At 44.8% G+C, this 25,769-nt stretch overlaps 1 protein-coding gene across 1 annotated transcript; it reads left to right on the top strand.

Moving 5' to 3' along the window:
- Positions 1 to 1,737: 1,737 nt before the first annotated feature.
- Positions 1,738 to 25,001, top strand: dcun1d2b (DCN1, defective in cullin neddylation 1, domain containing 2b). The gene is made up of 6 exons (XM_084308960.1): positions 1,738 to 1,966; positions 5,177 to 5,345; positions 6,474 to 6,604; positions 10,565 to 10,647; positions 12,470 to 12,566; positions 21,154 to 25,001. The coding sequence occupies exons 1-6, from the start codon at positions 1,780 to 1,782 to the stop codon at positions 21,231 to 21,233; spliced, it is 747 nt and encodes a 248-aa protein (XP_084165086.1). The 5' UTR covers positions 1,738 to 1,779; the 3' UTR covers positions 21,234 to 25,001.
- The last annotated feature ends 768 nt before the right edge of the window (positions 25,002 to 25,769 follow it).

The raw sequence follows: 25,769 nt of genomic DNA, 5'->3' as shown, positions 1-25,769 counted from the left end.
ATGTATAATATAATATAATAATTTGTGCTTCACCTAAAAATTTGGTCAGCAGCTTCCACTGGTACATGGGTATCTTAGTGGTGTAGTGTATCTTGTAGACCAGGCCCATTGCAAGTTGCTGTACTCTGTTGTTTACTCTAAGCCATCCTAGGTTGTCAAAGTGGGCAGGGGTGAGGTGGGTTCTGGGGGTAAGGTCAAGCAGTAACCTTGTTTTAGTGCCTTTGGGGTGCTTTGGTACCATGAGGTGCAAGTACTTGATTAAAAATACATAACAATGAATTTTATTGGAAAAAACACCTTACATATGTGTTTCATAGACTCACAGGAATTGTTTAAAATTGCCCAATAGTGAAACAAATAGCTAAATAGTTCCCCAACAACTAAAAAAAAAAAAAGCCTGGTGCTACTACAAGGAAACTATAAAAGAAGGAAGGGTCACCACGTCAGCATACCAGCGTTCTACGCTTTGCAGCCGTTGGTGCTATATTAAAATATACCATTACCAGCTATCTGAGGACATATACAACAACCAATACATCCAACGTTAGCTAGTTAACAATGCAACAAATTGCAGATGATTCTGACATCCGAGGTAAAAAAAATAAAAATGATGTCATAAAAGTTAAACTGAACGTCTCCACAGTCATGGCACCGACGTGCCTTCAGTCACTCGCACCATGGTGACGTAATGACCCTTCCTTCTGTTTATCATTTCCTCGACGGTTCCGTGGAAACTACAACTCCCGACATTCAAACGTTCCAAACGTGACAGTAGTGCGCAGTGCCTCTCGCGCAGACGTACCAGGGGGTAATTGGATATCAAGTTGGCCAAAACAGCGGGTGATAAAATGGTAGGTAAGACAAAAAAAAACAACAACAACCCCCCCAAACTATCATATGAACCGTGGGACAAGCTAGTTTATTATAACGCGAGCTGTGAGGTTCGCACGGAAACGGGCAACAACCGGGGGGGGGGTGTCCTCTGTCAAACTGTCGCATTGTCAGAATGATGTGTCGTTTACTGTGTGGCGGATATATGAGGGGAATGGAAGGTCAGCTGTTGGGTATTTTGAGACACTCGGAGTTGCGGCACGTACCTTTCCCTTTTTGGTCTCTCGCCTAATGCTGTACTGGGGTAGGAGGACCAGGGGAGAGAGAGGGGCTGTTCCAGTCGCACACACACACACACACCCACCCTGCGGTGGAAATTGGGTCGCGAAAGCCTGGCCGGTCTCCGTGAGGTTGCTATCGGGTGGGTGTCAGGTCTGCAAGAGACGTGCTGCAATTCTCACGATATCTAATCAGGACGTAGCTCGAATAGCTCGGTGAAAACACTTGTAAACAAAACCATTACCGTTGGCCACAAACGTTCCTTTTAAATCCCCATATGGGGGGGGGGGAATATATACACATAGCAAGCTTGTCATGTGAATTATTGATATTGCGAGCTCACATGTTGTTGCCAGTCATGTTTGATGACTTGACATAACATTTGAGACTTGACAGGTATGTGGTGGGCGGCCCTCGTGTGGTTTATGTAAATGTTATTGTTATGCACGTCCAGCAATTTTGGATTGCACATGGATAATAGCAACAAGTTTGCAGCAAAGATTGATGCTGCAAAACTTCAGAGATCCCCACCTATTTCACAGTTCTCTCTCTCTTTCTAGATAGTGGTGCACATCTTGACACCCCATTTACTGGTTTGTGTGTGTGTGTGCTCTTTTCTTTCTGCAGCATAAGCTGAAGTCATCGCAGAAGGACAAGGTTCGGCAGTTCATGTCCTTCACACAGGCAGGGGAGAGGACTGCTGTGTACTGCCTGTCACAGAATGACTGGAAACTAGAAGTCGCCACAGACAACTACTTCCAGAACCCAGACCTCTACTATAAAGAATCCATGAAAACCTCTGTGGACCGCAAGAGGCTGGAACAGCTCTACAACCGATACAAAGGCAAGCTGTTTAGTGGTTGAGTGTTCATCTTGTCCTGTCCCGTGTGTCTTTCTGCTTGACTCTTGACACTTTGACAAGCAAAGCAAAACATTGACTTTAAAATCAATATTTCCTTGCTGGTTATTTGCATCACAATATCATCACAATATTTATTTTATTCAGAATGATCTATCCTTATCCATCATAAACTGCTGCGAGGTTTATGTTAATTATAGAGATAGTATAGCCTAAGTAATGTAACGTTGATGTCTTTTGTTTCACTCCCACAGTAGTAATGGTAAATAGTACAAGAGTAGTAGTGTCTGTGTATCTACATTTAGTTCATAATAATACTCCTCAAAGGACATTCCTGCCTCCCGTGTCCTGACTAGACACCCCATATTGTTGACTGAATTTCCTAAGAGCTTCAATACACACTTTCTACATTGGTTAATTCATGTATGAATTTGAATATTTAGGGTGATACAGGCAGAAGAGGTAATAATAGCAATAGTAATATAAATTAACATAGCCGTAGTAATATAACATAGTAGTGGAGGGGCAGGATTCTATCAGTCAGTAATAATAGTGATTCAAGATTCAAGAGGTTTATTTGTCACATACATACCAGCAGGGCATACAGTGAAATGTGGGTGGCCATGCCCGCTTTGATTGTGCAATAACAATAAATAATAAAATAGACATAATAAACCGGTAATGAAATAGACATAATAGAACATGAATGACCACAAGGTGGCGCGATACAACGTAAGGAGGACAGTGTCAGAGGCCAAACGGCGCTACAGGGATAAAATTGAACTCCAGTTTGAACAAGCTGACTCTAGAGCTATGTGGCAGGGGCTCAAAACGATGACAGACTACAAAGGCGCCTCCCTCAAACTGAACAGTGACATCTCCTTAGCAAATGACCTCAATACCTTCTATGCGAGGTTTGATGCTGGTAATAACAACACCAGCTCACAAGCCACGGCAATGGGGGGGGGGGGTCGGCTGCTGATGGAGGCGCAGTGTTCAGGGTAACAGAGCATGAGGTGAGGCGGACCTTTAAAAAAGTGAATATCAGGAAGGCAGCAGGTCCGGACGGCATCCCCGGCCGCGTCCTAAAAGTCTGTGCCGACCAACTGGCCCCAGTATTCACTGACATATTTAACCTGTCCTTAGAACAGGCTGTCATCCCCACCTGCCTGAAGAAGTCCACTATTATCCCTGTACCCAAAAAATCCAAGCCTGCTTGCCTCAACGACTACCGCCCTGTAGCTCTCACCTCCATAGCCATGAAGTGCTTTGAGAAGCTAGTAAAGGGCTACATCTGCTCCTCCCTCCCCATCAACATGGACCCCCTGCAATTTGCATACCGCCCCAACAGGTCCACGGAGGACGCCATAGCCCATGTGCTGCACACAGCAGCATCACACCTGGACAAGAGGCAGGGGAACTATGTGAGAATGCTATTCATCGACTACAGCTCGGCATTCAATACCATAGTCCCCTCCATACTCATAGCCAAGCTCAGGGACCTGGGCTTGGGCTATGACCTCTGCCAGTGGGTCTTGGACTTCCTGACTGGCAGACCCCAGGTGGTGAGAGCAGGCAACTGCACCTCCTCATCCATCACCCTCAACATAGGGGCCCCCCAGGGCTGTGTTCTGAGTCCCCTCCTCTACTCCCTGTACACACACGACTGTGTGGCTCAGCGGAGTAGCAATACAATCATCAAATTTGCTGACGACACAGTGGTGGTGGGCCTGATCTCTGCCAACGACGAGAGGGCCTACCTGGAAGAGGTCAAGGTCCTGGCAGGATGGTGCCAGGAAAACAGCCTCTCCCTGAACGTCAGCAAAACAAAGGAGATGATTGTGGACTTCAGGAGGTCGGGGGTCAAGGACTACAGCCCCCTCAGCATCGACGGGGCACCGGTTGAGAGAGTCAACAGCTTTAAGTACCTCGGAGCCTACATATCCGAGGACTTGACATGGACCACACACATTGACAGTGTTGTGAAGAAGGCACGACAACGCCTCTACTTCCTCAGGCGCCTAAGGAAGTTCCAAGTCAGTCAGAAGATCCTTAAGAACTTCTACTCATGTACAATAGAGAGCATCTTGACCGGCAACATCACCTCCTGGTTTGGGAATAGCACTGCACAAGACCGAAGCAGACTACAAAGAGTGACACGTTCAGCCGAACGCACAATTGGAGGGGGGCTCCCCACCCTCCAGAACATTTACAACAAGCGTTGCAAGGGCAAGGCTAAGAGAATCATTAAAGACTCCAGTCACCCGAACAACTGCCTCTTTGAACTGCTGCGGTCAGGCAAGCGATACCGGAGTCTCAAGGCGAGCACAGAAAGACTCAGAAGAAGCTTCTATCCCCAGGCCATCAGGCTGCTAAACGAACAATGAATGAACACTACACAACAACAACCACCAAACGCACATAGCACACACATCCACACGCACACACTCACTTTAAACAAACACACTGTAGCACCCACTCCACACTTTATAGCACACACCCACTTTAAACAAACACACTGTAGCACCCACTCCCCACACTTTATATTTATTGATGAAGGATTGCACTACAACTCGTACACCTTACTGTAAATTGTACCTAAAATTGTACCTCATCCCATTTCTGCTTTGCACTAGATAGTACTGTACATTAGTACACTGCATAATATTGTATATTATATGGTAACTCAGAACATTGTACATATGTCTATACCGAACACTGTGACCTCATTTTTCTTCTTCTAAATTACATGCTATATTATGTTATTTGATACTATCTTGTCTAGCACAGTCTCTGGAGCGTAACAGTAAGAAGCATTTTGTATGAAAGTATTCTGTACTTCTGTATGACAACTATTAAAGAACTTGAACTTGAACTTGAAAATAGACATGTTAAAGTCCTGAGATAATGCAATACAATGTTAGCTACGAATTAAGGCACTGGGTCCTATGTACACTACTATACAATATACCACATCAGTTCTTAAAGTGACCTTTATTTTCCTTGTTTCTTTAAAGTGTGATGATGATGGTATACATGGTTCATAACGTAGTATGATGATAGTATACATGATCCATAACGTAGTAGTAGTAGTAGTACATAGGATTCATACTGGTATACCTTGAAATGAGATCATCCAGTATACCTACACAGTACACAGGACCATTTCCACACAGTCCTGTTAAGTCACCTGGGTTGTCTCTGCAGACCCTCAGGATGAGAACAAGATAGGTATCGATGGGATCCAGCAGTTCTGCGATGACCTCACTCTGGACCCGGCCAGCATGAGTGTCCTGGTGGTAGCGTGGAAGTTCCGAGCAGCCACACAGTGCGAGTTCAGCAGGAAAGAATTCCTGGACGGCATGGCGGAGCTGGGGTAAGCACCTTGTCATGATCTGGCCCTTTTTTACAGCAGCCATTTTGACTTGTCACCAATGGGTAAACAAAGGTAACCATATACATTTACATTTGCATTTACATTTAGCTGATGCTTTTATCCAAAGCGACTTACAAATTGTGAACAAGTCAGCCGGAGGGGTACATATCCGGCAGCTAAGGGTAAGTGGCATTGTTAGTCAAATAGTGTCGAACTTGAGTGTTACACTCTTGAGTGCATAGTAGTATAGACATAATATGGTAATATTATTAGCATGATAGGTAGTAGTATTAAGTATAGTAGCATAGTAGTAAGGTGCATAATAGTACAGATTTTCAGATATTGTTTAAAGAGGTGTGTTTTTTTGTCAATGAATATACATTATTCTATATCTATGGTTGTTTACCCATCTATGACAAGTCAAAATGGTGGCTTTCCTGTTGCACTTTTCTAATACAAGTACCACTCAAAGCGCTTTACAATGGAATGACTGCATACATTTTTCATTATGGGTGGTCCCGGTGGGAATCGTACCCCTAACCCTGGCAGAGTTAGTGCCATGCTTACCCAGTTATCTACACAGGACCACAAATTGGATCAAATTCTGAACTCTGTTAATGTCGCGTTAGAATCCCAAGCCGTTGTTAAGGTTGACTGTAGAGAACAGCGTGGCCCTGTCACCAAAAACATTGAACCAGAGGCTTTTCTATCAGGACATTTGTGACTTGCTCTGTCATTTTCCTTCATAATATATAAATATTCAGACATTTTCACACTGATGTGAAGAGGAGGGTCTTGGCTCTCTTGTTGATGCCAATATTTTCTTTGTGCTCCAAATTATAAGCAAGATATGTCCTGCTATAACCGAAGGACACAGCTTCATATTAAGAGCTAACGGGACGTGACAGTTTAACATGAATTGTACATTTTTTAAAGCTGAAAGGTTTAGAGTAAAATATATGTTTTTAATTAGGATAATTAAGAAAGTTATTTTCCATCTACTAGTCAACACCTTCACTGAATTCATCACTTTATGATTCAAAACCAATTTAATTCCAGTAGTGTGATTTGGTGTACTGTGCTTACTTATGCTTGTGTCTGTGTGTGTGTGCGCTCTTCTCTCTCCAGCTGTGACAGTCCTGAGAAGCTCAAGGCGATCCTCCCCAGACTAGAGCAGGAACTGAAAGACACAGGGAAGTTTAAAGACTTCTACCAGTTCACCTTTAACTTCGCCAAGAACCCCGGCCAGAAGGGCTTAGGTAAGCCTCCGAGCGGCCTGGCACACTAGCCCTGCGGAAGGTTACCCCTCCCCGTAGGTTCTGGTTGGCCAGTAACAAAGAGGACCTTGCAGCAAAAACGGATGCTTATAAGTTGCTTTGACTTAACGCGGCCGGCGTGTTACGGTCTTGTCTCTCATCCTGCAATGGATTGATGACGATGTAATCACAACGTATGCAGGGGGAAAAGCTGTGTCTTTGTACGAGCTGTCAGCCTTGTGCGTCACAGCTCAACTTCAGTGTAAAAGCTCCCACACAGCATTGAAAGATCCTTGCCCCGTAACAGAGGCTGAACAGCGTCTCGTTATAAGCAACAAGGTTAGCTGAATTTGATCAAGTTCAAGTTTACTTTATTTGCCATGTTCAGTAGATTGAATTGGAATTATAATGTACAAAAGTTTCAAAACGGAGCTTAAAAATAGAGGCGGAACAAACCATACAGACGTATTACTAGAATACTGTACATGTAAGCAGACACAGACCTTACTACACAAACGTACAGTAGACAATTTCAAACAGCAGCCACAACAGCAACAACAACATATCGGCAGAGCAACAAAAGCCATTTGTGTGCCAAATCAAGCATAAAATAAAAGAGCATTAATATTGGTTAAATACTAGGTACTATTTAGACCGTGCACTGGTGAGAACAAAGCTGTTCCTCAGATGGCTGCAGGTAGCCTTGATGGAACGGTACCGTCAACCAGAAGGAAGCCGGACAAACAATTCAGAGACTGGGTGGATGGCGTCCTTTACTACCACTCTGGCGTGGTAGATCTCCTTGACAGAGGGTAAGACAGCAACAGTCACTTTACACGCTTTGGCATACAGTAGCCCTTACCGTGGTTTTGGAGACAAATGTTTTGATATTTTTGGACGGACACTATTCCAAGGCTGCCATCATGGGTTTGACTCACCCCGTGGTGCTCGCAGGGTTGTTCATCGCTACGTCTGTACTGGTTGCTCTGTGGTCGCTCTTAAAGGAACATTATGGGAAATCGTCTGTCTAAATATCAAAACCTAAAACAAAACCCCAAACATAAAAAAAAACTCACTCTGCACGGGAAAACCACCACATAAAAAACGGCTATCTAATTCACTAACAAAGTATTTGTTGACTAAGACCAACCTAAGTGATTACCATTTCCACTGTGCCAGGAATTCACCATGTTAAGTTAAAGTGACTTTTTAAAGCAACCACTTTCACAGAGAGTCTCTTTGTTACTATCCACTGATGGGGTTTCAGACCCAATTGGAGATGTAGCTTACGGACATGCGAGGCTAGCAAGAACAACCATCACCATCCTACCCCTCCCCCTTGTGTCCTGCTACAACTGAATCACATAGCTCCATATATAAAAGGCTAACGGGGCCAACAGCGTGTGACATCCTAACAGAAGGTTTAAATATTATGAATATGTAAGAGGTTCGCTATATTTGTGAAATATATATTTCAGCTTAGGTTTAATGAAAAAAGAAAAGCAAGTTGCTGTCTTCTAGTCGACTCTAGTGGCTTTATTTATTTAAAGCTGCTGTAAAAAGTAGACATCCCACAGTAGTAGTAGCAATATTTATTCCTGATCAAAAAAAGATGTTACATAATCTGCTGTACAACTTGCGGTCTTGTTTCTGGTTACTTCAACGTGTCTTTAGGTTGAAAATACTTGGCCTGAAAGTTTTGGCCATGATCGCAGTGATATTAAGACTTAAAGCGACAATGTGTAATTGTTCTATTAGTTAATTAAGTTCTGGAGCGTGTACAGAACACACTGGGACCACCGGTGCTTCGAAGTAAGGACGCTGACAGGAAATTCATTCATTCTTTAAAGTCCTCATTTCCAATAATGTTGAGCATACAAACATAATAAATACATGAGAAATACTATAAATATACAATACAAATTACAATAAGTGCAATCTGTGTACAATCAATTAAAATTGTAACTGAGGGGTACAATTCCCTGACTGTATTACTAGATATGATACTTACTACCACTACCTTTGTACTTAATATTCGGCCACCCAGTACACGGCATAAATATATTATCATAAACACTCTCACGTAGATGAAACGGATCCAACACAAATGTACGAAGTCGAAGTATGCGTTTATTACTACACAGCAATGGTGTGTAGAGCAAGCACTTAATCACTTAATTACATTTATGAATTGAAATAGTATGCACTTTTATGGCAAAGAGTATTCGTCGGTATATCAATAGAGAATGTCCAATCTCTGATGGCGCAGGTGGTAAATATACGACCTGGAATAGTTAAGGAATGACAGCAATGATACTTTAATGATTATATACTAGATACACTAAGGGGGGGTTAATCCGGTCGCTTGTAAGCCGACAGGAGTAGGAGGGGGGGGGGGGTAGAATCCGGCTGCCTCGTCCGGCCAAGGGTATCCCAGGTGAACCCACTGTAGTGCCGTTCAATGCGCCGGCGATCCTTGGACCACAGATGAAAGCAGGTGGACTCTTTGTGGGCCGGCTCTCTCCGGTCCACGGGGGAGAGACGTGAAGCGACCTCGTCTTGCAGAGCGTCTCCTCACCTTGCGTCCTCTCCAGGGGGGGGGGTTCCAACACACGGCAGTGTCGGGGGTCTTTATCCATGGAATAATCAAAGTATACAAAGCATAATCCGTGCCTGGGAAGGCGGGCTGTCGTCGGTAGAATAATCCGGTATACAGGTCCACTCGCTCGTCGGCTCTGGGGCTCCTCGGGTGCAGCTTCACATGGGGTCAACCACCCTGGGTAAGCAGCCAGTTCTCTGCCCGAAACGATGGTGTACTGACTACGGTAGTATTCTCACCGCACGAAGCACTATATATTAACAGACTATTATTAGCTTAATAGACTACGTCCAACTCGACGATATAGTGCCAAATATGACTATTCAAATATTAATATACACGATGTCTCAATACCGATGGTAGGCGAACTTGGCCTTACTCCCACACGTGGCGTCGCGGGGAGGCTTTACGTCTGTGACTCTATTGGAGGGTAAGAAACTGGACTGAAAAGAAAGTCCTACTTTAGTAGCGCAGTATATATACGCACTATGAACAAATAGTCCCATTAGTGGTGCGGTAGCCAGATTCCTACGCGGAACTAGGACTTGTTCGTACATGTGGAGCGGTACGTTTGAACTGGGTCTGAGGGGTATGGCAGCCTGGCACCAAGGTCTCGACCAATAGTAGAATGGAGACTATTATGGGATGTTCAGTAGGCTAGAATGGATATTCAATGCATATTGTACAAGGAATATACAAGGGATATCAGGGAATATTAGAGAATATACAAATACAATTAAATATATATATATAAATAAATATATATATTCGGTTTAATCTGGCCCTTCACAACAAAAACAATTACAGATTATGGTGGAATGGTTGGTGATCAAGGATTTAAACTGACCAAAGGATACCAAGGTATTAAGTTTGAGAGTTTGTTGTATGATGTTCCACTTGTCAGGAGTACAGAAGCTAAAAGCAGACTTCCCAAGTTCAGTGCAAACTGGAGTGCTTTAAGTGAGCCAATCATGTATTGAAATGTATTGAAAACGCAGAGGCAGTACCACTCACGGCCAGCAGGCGCCACAATTACACAATCAAGAGTCAAGTCAAGAGTTTTATTTGTCACGGCATACAAGTATACAATGAAATGCGGGTGGTCTTGCCCGCAACGATGTGCAATACTGTAGTACAACATCGTTGCGGGCAAGACCACCCGCATTATGGCTTTAATACGACCAGGCAGCACTGGGCAGGAGAGATGTCTCACGCTGGTGTGGTTTTCTGAACTGTGATGTTGAATGAGTGAATGAGTAAAGCAGACTGGTGGTTTGGTTGTTTTGGTGGCGGTTGTGGCAGTTGCTTTCCTCTCCAAAACACCAGAAGTTGTATTCCTCCTCTGTTTGTTTCTGATGCTCTAGACCTGGAGATGGCCGTGGCTTACTGGAACCTGGTTCTGACGGGTCGCTTTAAGTTCTTGGACCTCTGGAACCGTTTTCTACTGGTGAGTGTGGAGCTCAGAAAAAACATTACATTTTATTTATCAATAAGAGCTTCTTGTTGTCTTATTATTAAGAATTCTGATGTGTTATTTCCATGGTCTAGGAAAGTTCAATCAATATCTGTGAACATGAGCTACTCTCTCTCCCAAAGCCAGAAACCGGAGAAGTAAGAATCAAACTTGTGAGGTCATCGGGTATAAAGTCTGGAGCTGCTCCATTGACAATGAATGGGAGACTGAATGGGACACAGAACATTTGGTTTATTTTTATATCCCTTTATTCTATACTAGTGTTCTCAGTTCTGAAACAGAAACGTACCTATCAAAACTGTTGTACAGCTGGAGCTGCTGGTCAAACTGTTGTACAGCTGGAGCTGCTGGTCAAACTGCTGTACAGCTGGAGCTGCTGGTCAAACTGTTGTACAGCTGGAGCTGCTGGTCAAACTGCTGTACAGCTGGAGCTGCTGGTCAAACTGCTGTACAGCTGGAGCTGCTGGTCAAACTGCTGTACAGCTGGAGCTGCTGGTCAAACTGCTGTACAGCTGGAGCTGCTGGTCAAACTGCTGTACAGCTGGAGCTGCTGGTCAAACTGCTGTACAGCTGGAGCTGCTGGTCATACTGTTTTCTTTTTATCTACCTTTTCTCCCCATTTTTCAATTTTTCTCCCGTCCCCAATTTCGCATTGTCCAATTCTACCCTCCCCTGTCTCGAACGCTGTTAGACCATGCCTCCCACAAGCCGGCTGCAATGTGGACGAAGCCTTGCATCACGTGTCCCCTCCGGTACTCGAGGAGGCAGCCGTCGCATCTTTTCATCTGCACAGCGCGATCTCTCAGCGGCGAGGGTCTGCGTGGGAGGGACACGCCGCCCCCGTCGCTTCCTGATTCTACTGCGCAGGCGCACCAACCGACCTGTAGGAGTCGCTGTCCACAACGTCCGATCCCCACCCACCAGCTTCCCACCCCCTAATACTGCCAATTGTATTAGTATGAACGACCAGCCAAGCTGGTAGCAACGCAGAGAGCTGGGCTCGAACCCAGCATCTCCTGCGTTGGTGGCGAGCGCCTTGCCCACTGCGCCACCTAGCCGCCCTGCTGGTCATAATGTTAATAATAATACATTTTATTTGGGGGCGCCTTTCAAAACACCCAAGGTCACCTTACAGGGCATAAAAACAAAACAAGACAGTCAAAGTAAAAAAATAGTGATCTTGGCAAGTCAAAGTTAAGAAAAAAACAAACAACAGGAAGTATAAAACGGTGAAGTTAAAAACCAAACAAACAACAGATGGGAGTATAAAACAGTGACACACGGGTTACAGTGAATATGCCAGTTTGAACAGATGAGTTTTTAGTTGGGATTTAAAAGTTGATATGGAGTCAAGACTGTCGGACATGTGGGGGCAGGGAGTTCCTGAGTCTGAAAGCTGGAGCACCCATGGTGCTGAGGCGGGAGCTGGGGATGGATATAAGTCCAGCAGAGGATGAGCGGAGGGTGCGGGAGGGGGTGTACTCCTGGAGGAGGTCAGTGGTGTACTCCTGGAGGAGGTCAGTGGTGTAGATGGGGGCTAGATTATGGAGGGCTGAAGGTGAGTAGAAGGTTTTTGTAATCGATCCGGTAGTGCACAGGGAGCCAGTGTAATTGAATGAGAATGGGGATGATGTGGTCTGATGAATTGGTGTGGGTGATGATCCTGGCAGCAGAGTTCTGGATGATTTGGATGTTGTATGACTGCTGGTAAAAATGTTATGACTGCTGGTAAAAATGTTATGACTGCTGGTAAAAATGTTGTATGACTCCGTTCTTCTCACTGTTGTTCATACAGGAGCACCACAAGCGGTCGATTCCTAAGGACACATGGAACCTGCTGCTGGACTTTGGCAACATGATTGCAGATGACATGTCTAACTACGACGAGGAGGGTGAGCTAATTAGGACACATACACTAGAAACTGTTCACAAATTTATAATTATGTGTCCATTCCTGATTTTAGAATAAAGATATATACTGGGATTGTCTACTTGGTAGGAAATGTGTTTGTAGGGCGGCTGGGTAGTGTAGAGGTCTAAGCACTCGCCTACCACCACAGAGACTCTGGGTTCGATTCCCGCTATCAGCGGTACCTCCGGCTTGGTCAGTCACCCTACGAACACAATAATTGGCAGTGTTCGCAGGTGGGTCTTTACAAACAGTGACTCCTGCTGGTCGGTTCTGCAGGGAGGGGATCTGGGGCAGATAGCGTGAACCTCGTTACATTCTCCCAGTGAAACCCCTCGCTGTCAGATGAAAATAAGCTGCTGGCGACTCCATGTGTATCGGAGGAGGCATGTGGTGATCTACACCCTCCCCAGACTGACAGTAGGGCAGCATGTGGTAGTCTACACCCTCCCCAGACCGACAGTAGGGCAGCATGTGGTAGTCTACACCCTCCCCGGACCGACAGTAGGGCATCATGTGGTAGTCTACACCCTCCCCAGACCGACAGTAGGGCATCATGTGGTAGTCTACACCCTCCCCAGACCGACAGTAGGGCATCATGTGGTAGTCTACACCCTCCCCAGACCGACAGTAGGGCATCATGTGGTAGTCTACACCCTCCCCAGACCGACAGTAGGGCAGCATGTGGTAGTCTACACTCTCCCCGGACCGACAGTAGGGCATCATGTGGTAGTCTATGCCCTCTCCAGACAGTAGGGCAGCATGTGGTAGTCTACACCCTCCCCAGACCGACAGTAGGGCAGCATGTGGTAGTCTACACCCTCCCCAGACCGACAGTAGGGCAGCTCAACGTCCGGGAAGGAAATTGGCATACCACTGTAAAAATACAAGACAGGCAGAAATTCAGAATACACTGATGTAATTACAGACTCACGATTATCTGACTCAGATTATTGCTCTTAATTACTGTCATTTGCAAGTTTTGAATGTAACTTCATGGGAGGGAAGTTCATGTGCTCATTGAAATGTCTCCATAATAACAACGTGAGTAAAGTCACCCTCACGAGTCCTGTGGAAACAGTCAGGAAAGTAATTTTCACTTTAATATTTTGGAATGGAATTCGCTGCGGTCGCAACACGGGAGTCAATGCGGTTCTCTTGGATCACTTTGATCAAAGATGTTCCTGCTCTTGTCTGGCTGGAGGCGTCTCCTTCCTGCTGGAGGCGCAAGGGGTTCGTTCACAGCGTGCAGCAACACCCATGTGCGCTTTGCTCAGGGCAGAGTCAGTGAAGCTGTCAGGACACAGTGGTGCCGTCACTGAGGTCTATCTGAAAGCCTCTTTTAGGCATTACATGATAGATTATCAGATTAGATTAAAAATGTATTGTCATTCAGATCAAATTTTATTGCCCTATATTTATGTGTTTCTTCTATTAACCTGCCGATACCTGTACCCCCCCCCCCATGCTGCTATGGCGCCCACATTTTCCCAAGGGGACCAATACCTTATCTGATTAACAATATATAATGTACAAGTGATTAAACTGGAGTATATATACATGAGTACTACTGAGTAATAACTATTATGTAAGGAGTATGTACAGATATACTATCTACACAGGTATGTAAAAAGCAGTGGCGAAGCGTACCGGAGTTAACCGGGCCTTCATAATCTGCAAAATCTATAAAGAACGATTAGATTATTATCATCTTTACTGTGCTATTTAAGAGGCGGATTTGAATTTTGATTTTATTTTTTATCACATAACGGCCAGCCTAACAATGAGCTGCAGACAGTGCACAAGCAGGCTGGACAGTCACACACACACACACACGCTACAGTGTGAGCTCCACGGTATGCAAAGAAAGATCAAGTCAAGAATTACCAAATTAAACGCACAGCAGCCCAGCCAATATTTCAAGACAGACATATATTTGTGTGGAAATAAAATGCGCAGCGGCAGATCCATCAATATAAATTAATTTGTTTCACTCACCACTCACATCCTCCTGTCCGTTTGGGTGAACTTTTCAATGGCCCGGTCATAAAGCTGATCAGTCCTTTTCAGATCCAGGAGAATTTGTTTTTCAATTGACATAGAGGATAATGCAGAGAGTCGTGATTGTCCGGTTGTATTCCTCGCATATGTTTTAATTCGCTTGAGGGCAGAAAATGTCCTTTCCACGGTTGAAGTGGTGACAGGGATAGTTACAACTAAACACGTCAGTTTATATAGCTGCTTCATGCTTTCACTGAGTTTTTTTTTTTGAAGAAATAGAAGAAGGTCAGATGGGTCCTTTCCCTGAAAATCTGCCATAGAATACATGACACCGAGTTCGGTTTTCAGCCGTGGCAAGTCAAACCGCGGCTTGATAGTTTGCTACGGTAGCCGAGGGGCAAGATCCCTCTAGCATACCTTGGCATCTAAGGGGGCTTTCACACTCAGCCTTTTGTATCGAATCACCGTCCCGGAGCACGGGGGGGGAGTGTTCTCACTCACCCCTTTTGGGGTGCGAAACGGCGCTGAATCGTTTCACCCCCCGCTGAACGGGATCAGCTGGCAGAGGTGGTCTCGGGGTCGGTCCCGGGAGAACGGGGGGTGTGGCTTTGCGAGCTTGTACCTTTTCACGGGCGTGGCGCCTGGTGCTGACATAACGTCATAGATTTTGTTGCTATGTCTATACATTGTTCGAATGCATTTATTTCTATTAGACCAGTGGTGCCCAACCAGTCGGCCGTGGTCGACCAGTAGATCGCTCAAAAACGCTCAAAAGCGGACTCTACAACACCATCCATTCGTGATAAAATGGGGTGGGTTATATTGACAAGGCTTGACAACAGAGGTTCAAATATAACTTCATATTTATTGGCAATTTGTTCATTTTATATCAACATCCAGAGTCCGCAGTCGTGTTAAGACATTCCCGTTTACATTTTCGGTCGACCAGTAGAAGATCAATGACATTCAATATAATCGATGCGAGCAATGTTACTAGTATGTTGCATGTAGTAGCGTTAGCGTTAGCCGTTAGCTTAGCGTTATTGTTAACCCTGCAAAACGATCAAAAGCGGACTCTACAACAGAGTTCCATTCGTGAGAAAAGGGGGGTGGGTTATATTGACAAGGCTTGACAACAGAGGTTCAAATATAACTTCATATTTATTAGTTATTTGTTTCTTTATATCAACATCCATTCTCCAGTCTCCGTGTTAACACTTCCTGTGTTTACATTTCGAGCGTGACATCATCGACTACGGCAAGCTTACAAGCTCAAAACGCAAACCGTAAACAAAACCCAGAGCGCACCAAGACTGAAGTGTGTACACAAACTAGAGGGGGGAGAGGGGGGGGGGGGAGTTCGCATCAGATCTCGGCACGGGCAGAACGGAACGAAATAGAAACGAATAGAGTGAGTGAGAAAGGGCCCTAAAAGACTACACCCATTGACTACAGCTCCAAATGTGATTGGCTGATCAAACTGTCACTCCACACCTGGGCTCCTGTTAAAGTGTATAGGCAGGTCATGCTAGAATACCCTCGATGGAGGAAAGTCTGCCCAGTGACTTGTGAAAAGAAATCTCCGATTGGTTGTTATTTTCTCCTGTACAAAAACGCTCTAATGCGCAGTGAATGGGGCGAAAACAACTATGGCGAGCGAACCAGTGCGGTTTTAACAGATTAGCGACACAAACTATTTTAATACATTTGATTAAAAAAAAGAAATATATAAATAAAAAAAGTAATTTTTAAAATTAATATTTCTCAAAAAATATAAATAAATACAGAAAATAAGCACTCGTTCACTCAGTGGATATTTCTAGCTCAATGCGAGGTCTGCTACTGCTGGCTAATAATACGGTCAATACGTGGGGAGATCGTTGACAAGGCAACACATGTCATTCTCAAGGCTCAACTTGGCCCTATATTTTGTTTTCAGAGCTGTCATGGATGAAAAGCCAGCTTCACACAGATATGTGGTGCTGACGGGGCGGCTAAGTGGCGCAGTGGGCAAGGCGCTCGCCACTAACGCAGGAGATGCTGGGTTCGAGCCCAGCTCTCGGCGTTGCTACCAGCTTGGCTGGTCGTTCATACTAACACAATTGGCAGTGTTAGGGGTGGGAAAGCCGGTGGGTGGGGATTGGACGTTGTGGACAGCGACTCCTACAGGTCGGTTGGTGCGCCTGTACAGCAGAATCAGGAAGTAACGGGGGCAGCGTGAGAGATCGTCACTGAGAGATTGTAGGCGCCGTAATGGAGGTCTCTTTATTATCATTCGGTATTATATTTGTGTTGTATTATTAGTTGTACTGTCACTTTAGGTGGTGGGCGTGCTCACGGGGGTGTGACGCTAATGGGAGTGTTTTTATGGAATGTCATTCACATTTTCACGTTGGTTGACAGTTCACTGAGGTTGACAGTTCACGGAGAGAGGGGGTGAGAGTTAGGAGAGCATATTTTCTTTTGACCGCAAAGCGCAATATTGAAAGCATGCAAGAGCGCAATATTGAAGAACGCAACCACACGCAAGATAGTTCTAAGAACGTGAGCGTGTTTGTCCATTGGGGACCGGTTGTGCCACACGCAATATTGAAAGCACACAAGCACGCAAGAACGCATCAGTATCAGTATATTAGTGTATGTTAAATAAGGGTATTTTGTTTGTCTCATGAAGCGAAATAATAAAAGCCTCAAAAGTATTTCCTGGACGTGGAACAGAGTTATTTCACGGTGCGCGTCAATTGTTTGAACTCCTCCACTCAGCCCCTCGTCACTACCTGTCTATGACTGACAGTCTACTGCCGCAACAGAGATCGTGCTGTACAGGTGAAAAGATGCAACCGTTGCCTCCTCGTGTACCGGAGGGGACACGTGATGCAAGGCTTGGTCCTCACTGCAGCCGACCAGTGGGAGGCATAGTCTAGCAACGTTCGAGACAGGGGAGGGGAGAATTGAAGGGAGAATTGGCGAGGCGAAATTGGGCTGGGAGAAAAATAGAACAATAAGGAGAAAAAGTGGATAAAAAAAAAATATATATGGTGCTGAATGGTATCAACACCTTAACTGCTGCATCATGAGATACTTGGTGCTCAGCACCACACTCTGAAACGAGCTCTCCAGGTGGTATCGGATGAGATTTCAATGAGTTCTTCCAAGAGTTTGGATGGAGATGTGTCAGGAAGCTTTGTCTCAATGTTGTCTGTAAAGTATTTTTTTATCCAGAGTAACTTGGTGATCCTTTTCTGTGTTTTATTAAATAATGATTTTGAGAAATTGTCAAACGTATCCAAATATGGTATTTTCATGGAAAACAGTGCAGCTGCAACAGATAGCACTTTAGTGATAATTTTCTGTAATCCAAAAATAATAGATTTTTTTTTTATATATATAAATCCCAAGGCACCCCTGTTGAGAACCGCTGGTATAGAGTAGACCCCATGATGTGGCCACCTTATCATAGTGAGTCATAGCAACATAACATAACAACTCTAGTCGAGAGCTCTTTTTGAAACTTTGCCGTCCAAACTCTGGTAATAAATGGCTCTGCTCTCTCCTAAAGAGAACCCTCCAGTTGGTGATGTCACTGGGATGTAAAATCGGGGCTGCTCCATAGACAATGAATGGCTTTATGAGGCCATAAAATGTTTGTGAGTTATTGTGCTCATTTCCCCCCAAAAGCATTAGAATATTGCTTTGCACTGTAGAATACCATGGCAGCAGGTGAGGCTTGGAAACATTTGAAGTGTTCGGGTCAGCAGCTGTAATGATATTGCATGCCATCATATCCAATTTGTCCATACTGAAGATAAGATAAGATATTCCTTTATTGATCCCCTTGGGGACATTTGGGCGTCATAGCAGTATAAGGGAGGGGGGGGGGGCGAGGTACAGGTATGGGCAGGGTAATAGTAGAAAGACATAGGCAATACAATAAATAGATGAATAGTCTAAACAAAGGTGCAGATATATTTGTTTATATATGGATCCCCATTAGTCTACACCCATGGGTGAAAGACTATTCTTCCTGGGGTCCGAACACACAACATTACAGTACATTACAGTAACAAAAACAATAAAAACATAAGAAACAACCACAAATACAATACTAAACTAACAATACTAACTAAATAAATCAGTAACTCAACTGTATTTCACCATTCAACAGCATCCTTCAACTTTTTCTTAAAAGTAAATTAGTTGCTGATCATCTTTATCTTCACAGGTATACAATTCCAGTATGCAGCAGCTCTATACATTACGGTTCTCTTAAGTGCATTTGTTCTTGGTAGAGTAAAATGAAGACCCACGGCGTGTCATGTGACATAGCCATGTCTAGTATTGGTGGGTTGTAGTTCTGACCACAAAGACTTAGGTTTACCAATTTTATAAATATTAAACAAAAATGTTACAACGCTGCATGCCAGCCTCTGATCCACTCTAAGCCAAGACAGAGCGGCATGCATTCCCCCAACACTGCTCCTCACAGAGCAGCGGAGGGCGAGACGTGCCGCTCTGTTCTGAGCGAGCTGAAGTTTCTCCAGGTCCCGCTTTGAAGCGCTCGACCAAAAAGGTGCAGATGAGGGTCTGTATGCCAGTTTAATTATACATTACAATAAATATAGGCAATGACGAATTTGAATCTGAATAATACTAAGTAAGAATAAAAGTAAACAGTATACACATGGTGCAGTATAGTATACACAAGGTATCCTAACTGGCATGATACTGTATACGTCATACGTTGTAGCCCGTGCAGGTTTTGGTGGTTAAGAGTCGGACACACAGTCCTCTACGGGAGACTAGATTCCAGAACGGTCTAATTCCACACCACCTCCGCCATCTCCTGGAAACAACTTTGACAAACCAGATTATTACACTCAAATGATTTGTGAACAGTGCCTCAACTAGGGGGTGGTCCAGAGGGGGGCTGTGCCTCAACTAGGGGGTGGTCCAGAGGGGGGCTGTGCCTCAACTAGGGGGTGGTCCAGCGGGGGGCTGTGCCTCAACTAGGGGGTGGTCCAGAGGGGGGCTGTGCCTCAACTAGGGGGTGGTCCAGCGGGGGGCTGTGCCTCAACTAGGGGGTGGTCCAGAGGGGGGCTGTGCCTCAACTAGGGGGTGGTCCAGCGGGGGGCTGTGCCTCAACTAGGGGGTGGTCCAGCGGGGGGCTGTGCCTCAACTAGGGGGTGGTCCAGCGGGGGGCTGTGCCTCAACTAGGGGGTGGTCCAGAGGGGGGCTGTGCCTCAACTAGGGGGTGGTCCAGCGGGGGGCTGTGCCTCAACTAGGGGGTGGTCCAGCGGGGGGCTGTGCCTCAACTAGGGGGTGGTCCAGCGGGGGGCTGTGCCTCAACTAGGGGGTGGTCCAGGGGGGGGCTGTGCCTCAACTAGGGGGTGGTCCAGCGGGGGGCTGTGCCTCAACTAGGGGGTGGTCCAGCGGGGGGCTGTGCCTCAACTAGGGGGTGGTCCAGCGGGGGGCTGTGCCTCAACTAGGGGGTGGTCCAGCGGGGGGCTGTGCCTCAACTAGGGGGTGGTCCAGCGGGGGGCTGTGCCTCAACTAGGGGGTGGTCCAGAGGGGGGCTGTGCCTCAACTAGGGGGTGGTCCAGCGGGGGGCTGTGCCTCAACTAGGGGGTGGTCCAGCGGGGGGCTGTGCCTCAACTAGGGGGTGGTCCAGCGGGGGGCTGTGCCTCAACTAGGGGGTGGTCCAGCGGGGGGCTGTGCCTCAACTAGGGGGTGGTCCAGCGGGGGGCTGTGCCTCAACTAGGGGGTGGTCCAGAGGGGGGCTGTGCCTCAACTAGGGGGTGGTCCAGCGGGGGGCTGTGCCTCAACTAGGGGGTGGTCCAGCGGGGGGCTGTGCCTCCTCAGTCCGGGAGACAAAAGAAAGTGCAATATAAAAGCCATTTACTGTAATTTCCTGCAACAAACACATAATTTCAATAAAATGGCAAACACAAGGGTGATAAACTGAACCACATATAGAATATATGATATTTGTTAATCATTTCACAACTGGTTAGGAACAGCATGATCTTTTCAATGAAGGTTGTAGGCGATTATATCAGAGGTGGCCATCATCATGAAGAAATTACTAGGCAAAAACATCATCATCATTTTCCTCAAAAGGTGACTTAAGCCATTATTTTAAGAAGGTGACAGAATAAGTTATTTATTTAAGTACAGTGTATACAGTTGCATAATGGTGTAATGCTGAACACGAGAAAACACACACACACACACACACACACACACACACACACACACACACACACACACACACACACACACACACACACACACACACAGAGGACAGAGCAATCACTTGGCCCCAAGGTTTCATTCAATCATTTTCGAGAAAGTGTTGTTTTCATGTTGTTGTTTTTTAAGGATACCCAATATAATACACTGTTTTAACAATACCGACCAGGTATTAGTGCCTTGCAAAGTGCAGATAGGAGTTTTTTTCCCCACTATCTTTATGCAGTCATAGTGACACTGCACCACTGTACCATTGTTTAGGGAAAGCCCTGGTGAAGGTAACTGACCCACTGACCCAGTGTTCTCCTCTTTCCCCTCAGGGGCGTGGCCCGTCCTCATAGACGACTTCGTGGAATTCGCCCGCCCTATTGTGCCAGGGGGGAAGCGTAAAACCATATAGTCTCCCGGAACGTGCAGTGGAGTTTGCGTTTCTCCCCCCCAAAAAAATACTTTTGACTGAGAGGATTTGTATACACATGAGCCAAAAAGAGACTACTCCTCATCAAGACTGTCTGCAGGCCGATCAGCCAATCAGACGACAGGACGTTGGCCGAGGAGCCGCCCCAGAGACAGACATCCAGAAAGGAAAGCGGAAGGAAACAACAGGAAGAGGATGTTTTATTTTGTTTGTTTGTTATTGTTTTAGTTTTTACTTAATTTCTGCAAATGGATGGACTTCCCAAGCGAGGGCATTGGAGTCGCTGTTGCTAATGGCACCGGGGGCCGTCCTAGTCATCCTCGTCGATGAGCCGATAACAAAAGGGGCGTGGCTTAGGACCACTTGCTGTGGACTGTGGATTCGCCTCCCCCGCACCCTCCCCTTCCGCCCCCTGCTGTGTGTGTCCAGTGTGGAAAAAAGGCGCAGAGAGATGATGACGCAGAAAGTGTGTTTTCTGCAGATGATACGGTGGAAGACGCGGCAGCACGGAGCCTTTATGCCGGCAAAAGGAATAGGATTAAAAAATTCTGCATGTTTTTTGTCGGCTGCCAGCAAGCAGTGCCACGGATGATGATGGGGGAATCACATTATTGTCACTGAGAGATTGTGGATGCGACTCATACAGTCATGTCAAAAACAACAAAAAGGTGTGTTTGCTTGAGATTGCGGACGTGTGACAGTCATATCAAGAGCAGAAAAGAGTGCTTGCTTGCCATCATGTGCGCGTGCGAGTGTGTTCAAGCAGTTGCGCACGTGCTTACATTATAGTGTGTGTGTGTGTGTGTGTGTGTTTTGTGGGTTACAAGTTCTGCCTCTTTTCACTCTTGTTCCATGTAAAAAAAGAAAAGTGTAATTTAGTTTTGATTGACATGTGAAGATGCCCAGACGGAGTATGCCCATGTGCCCATGTGCCCCGGGAGCGAAGGTGTAAAATGTTCAGATCCACTTTTCGTATTCGGAAGGCGAATCGGAGAGGGAAAGAGAGAGAGAGAGCAGCATGCTTTAAGCTCAGCACACCAGCAGATCCACTATTGTTACAGTTGTAAGATACTGTACCCACAGGACTACGTATAGATATAGAGCTTTAGATGAATTAATATATATATATATATATCTATATATATATATAAGAGAAGACATTTATAATCACGGTGAGAAGCATCCGAGAGCCTCGCTTTTTTAACACCTCTGTGTTGTTGCTGTTTTTTTTTTTTTTGGTGTGTAAACTGTTTGTACACAAGGAGACACTGACCGGCACATTGACTGTTTTTCTGACCATATCCCAGGCGATGACTTGGGGTCGTTCATTTGCCAACTCTACCAACTGCACTGAGACACTTTTTATGTTGTTTTTTGAGGTCTTGTGCCGTGCAGCGCTGCACACAGCTACTTATCTTATTTGTTTACGTGACGGTAGTTTTCACTTACATTCTACACTTGTTTTTTAAACAAACATCTACATCCTGGTTAGTTATTGTTAGTGCTTGTTTTTACACTGGGTTTTAGTTCATTACTGCTAGGTTAGCGGCTAGCCACTACTTGTACATTAGTATCTAGCCACACGTGATGGTGTTAACCAGTACCACTATGGTGGTTACATTAGTAGCTAGCCACACGTGATGGTGTTAACCAGTACGACTATGGTGGTTACTACTTGTACATTAGTAGCTAGCCACACGTGATGGTGTTAACCAGTACCACTATGGTGGTTACTACTTGTACATTAGTAGCTAGCCACACGTGATGGTGTTAACCAGTAAGGCTATGGTGGTTACTACTTGTACATTAGTAGCTAGCCACACATGATGGTGTTAACCAGTACGACTATGGTGGTTACTACTTGTACATTAGTAGCTAGCCACACGTGATGGTGTTAACCAGTACGACTATGGTGGTTACTACTTGTACATTAGTAGCTAGCCACACATGATGGTGTTAACCAGTACGACTATGGTGGTTACTACTTGTACATTAGTAGCTAGCCACACGTGATGGTGTTAACCAGTACGACTATGGTGGTTACTACTTGTACATTAGTAGCTAGCCACACGTGATGGTGTTAACCAGTACCACTATGGTGGTTACATTAGTAGCTAGCCACACGTGATGGTGTTAACCAGTACGACTATGGTGGTTACTACTTGTACATTAGTAGCTAGCCACACGTGATGGTGTTAACCAGTACGACTATGGTGGTTACTACTTGTACATTAGTAGCTAGCCACACGTGATGGTGTTAACCAGTAAGGCTATGGTGGTTACTACTTGTACATTAGTAGCTAGCCACACATGATGGTGTTAACCAGTAAGGCTATGGTGGTTACTACTTGTACATTAGTAGCTAGCCACACGTGATGGTGTTAACCAGTAAGGCTATGGTGGTTACTACTTGTACATTAGTAGCTAGCCACACGTGATGGTGTTAACCAGTAAGGCTATGGTGGTTACTACTTGTACATTAGTAGCTAGCCACACGTGATGGTGTTAACCAGTAAGGCTATGGTGGTTACTACTTGTACATTAGTAGCTAGCCACACGTGATGGTGTTAACCAGTAAGGCTATGGTGGTTACTACTTGTACATTAGTAGCTAGCCACACGTGATGGTGTTAACCAGTAAGGCTATGGTGGTTACTAGTACTTGTACATTAGTAGCTAGCCCCCATGTGGTGGTGTTAACCAGTAGGACTATGGTGGTTACTACTTGTGAATTAGCGGCTTTAACCAGTAAGGTTATGGTGATACATAACGAGAACGAGACCATTTCATTACTCTAAATGCACATGAAGAGGATAACTTAAAACAGAACTCCGGTACCAGTGGTTCTCTTGGGTCTCTGCGGTCAGATACCAGTGGTTCTCTTGGGTCTCTGCGGTCAGCCAGGAGGCTAGTGAGTCTAGTTCCATGTATGCTTAACACCACCCAGCCACACTGTGCTTTCCCTGCCAATAGTTTCATTCATGAGGTACAGAAGATCAAATTTATGCCATAAGGAAGGGTCACAGATACAGTTCTAACCTTGTTGTAGGTTAATATAGTCCTAATCTGACTGCTTTATCATCGGCTATCTCCACAGAACAGGATTGGCCATTGTTGTCATTGGGTTGACAAACTTGTTCCAGCACTAACGTCTATGTGTTCCTAAATCAGTATTTCAGCAAGGAGAATAGGACCAGGACCCTAGACTCAAAGAGTTTGCCAAACCAGAATTTCTCATTTTAAGATCTGTGGAAGATTTTGACATCAATGAGTTGTACACGAAAACAATTTCCACCGTGACTGTTAAAAACAGTCATTCTAGAAGGGGGGGCGAATAATGTGTTGGTCGTTTTAAATAACCAAACAGTCAGCAAGTTGTGTTTTGATCTCAGAGATTTAGAGGATATAGTACGGCTACGTTGCAACTTCTGTCGAAACGTGATCCGTCAGTTTATCCCAGTTCTCTGCAGTTAAAGCTTGGCTGTCAGTCAAGATGACGAGATAAAAACCTTTTTTTATGTTCTGACTAGTTGACTTATGACGGGAGAACATTTTGTGTTTCTGGAAAATTGGGAGAGGAGACATTCCTCACCCTAAAATGGTACATTCTTGAGTTGTCATACTGTGTTTCCAGTCATATTCAGCTCATTTCACTCAACAGTATTATTTCCACTGGTAATGGGAAACAAATATGATTGACAACATTTTGAGTTGTCTCTTGTCATGGAGGCGTACAGTCCATTGTTTTCATTTGGCAGGTTGTCATTAAAGCATGTTGTTTTTAACTAAATATGGAGATATTCTTTTACTGTCTACAAATGTATGTCAAGTACTCCCTAATGTTGAATTTGAAAGGAATACTCGCTGGTATTCCTGCTACTTCACTTTATGTAGGAATACTTAAGATTAGATTAGATTCAAAATGTATTGTCATACAGCACAAGTACAGTACAACGAAAAGAAGTTTGGCATCCAACCAGACTCGGAGTGGAAAAACAGTCAAATGCAATAGTAATATACAATGTACAGGTGATTAAACTGAGTATAAAATATATAAATGAGTACTACTGAGTAGGGTGCTAATCAGATGTATGTACAGAGTTGTATTTATATGTACAGTGATACAGGTATAAAGACACTATGGTAGTTAGTAAGTCATACTGGCCAGCAGCGTAACTAGTAAGAGTAGGTAAGGGATATGTATAGTATCTACAGATATGTAAAAAGGATTATATGCACGTATGTACAGATGGATGTGGATAATAATAACTATTTGTATAGCACTTTTCATACAGAAGTAGCAGTTCAAAGTGCTTCACAACAGTAAAAAATATAGGCATAAGCGAGCATAAAAAAGAGAGAGGTAGCAAGGTAGGGTAAATCAGTGTTTCACATTAGGATCTAGCATCCCAATAGGCCTTTCTGTTTACAGTTTCATTCAGTAATACAAATAATAAAAATAGTTTAAAATGATTCAGTTTAAAAATAGGCAAACAATTATAAAATAGAACGGACATAC

Source organism: Notolepis coatsorum (genome assembly GCF_963971535.1).
Source record: "Notolepis coatsorum genome assembly, chromosome: 2".
NCBI lineage: Eukaryota > Metazoa > Chordata > Actinopteri > Aulopiformes > Paralepididae > Notolepis > Notolepis coatsorum.
The sequence above is the reverse complement of the archived record's forward strand: the minus strand, read 5'-3'. Positions and strand labels throughout refer to the sequence as shown.

What these genes read in the sequence shown, in the direction of transcription:
- dcun1d2b (XM_084308960.1), top strand. Translation starts at nt 1,780, where the DNA reads ATGTCCTTCACACAGGCAGGGGAGAGGACTGCTGTGTACTGCCTGTCA. An exon ending in ATACAAAGGCAAGCTGTTTA is followed by an intron (nt 1,967 to 5,176) that starts GTGGTTGAGTGT and finishes TTGTCTCTGCAG; the next exon opens with ACCCTCAGGATGAGAACAAG. An exon ending in GTCTAACTACGACGAGGAGG is followed by an intron (nt 12,567 to 21,153) that starts GTGAGCTAATTA and finishes CTTTCCCCTCAG; the next exon opens with GGGCGTGGCCCGTCCTCATA.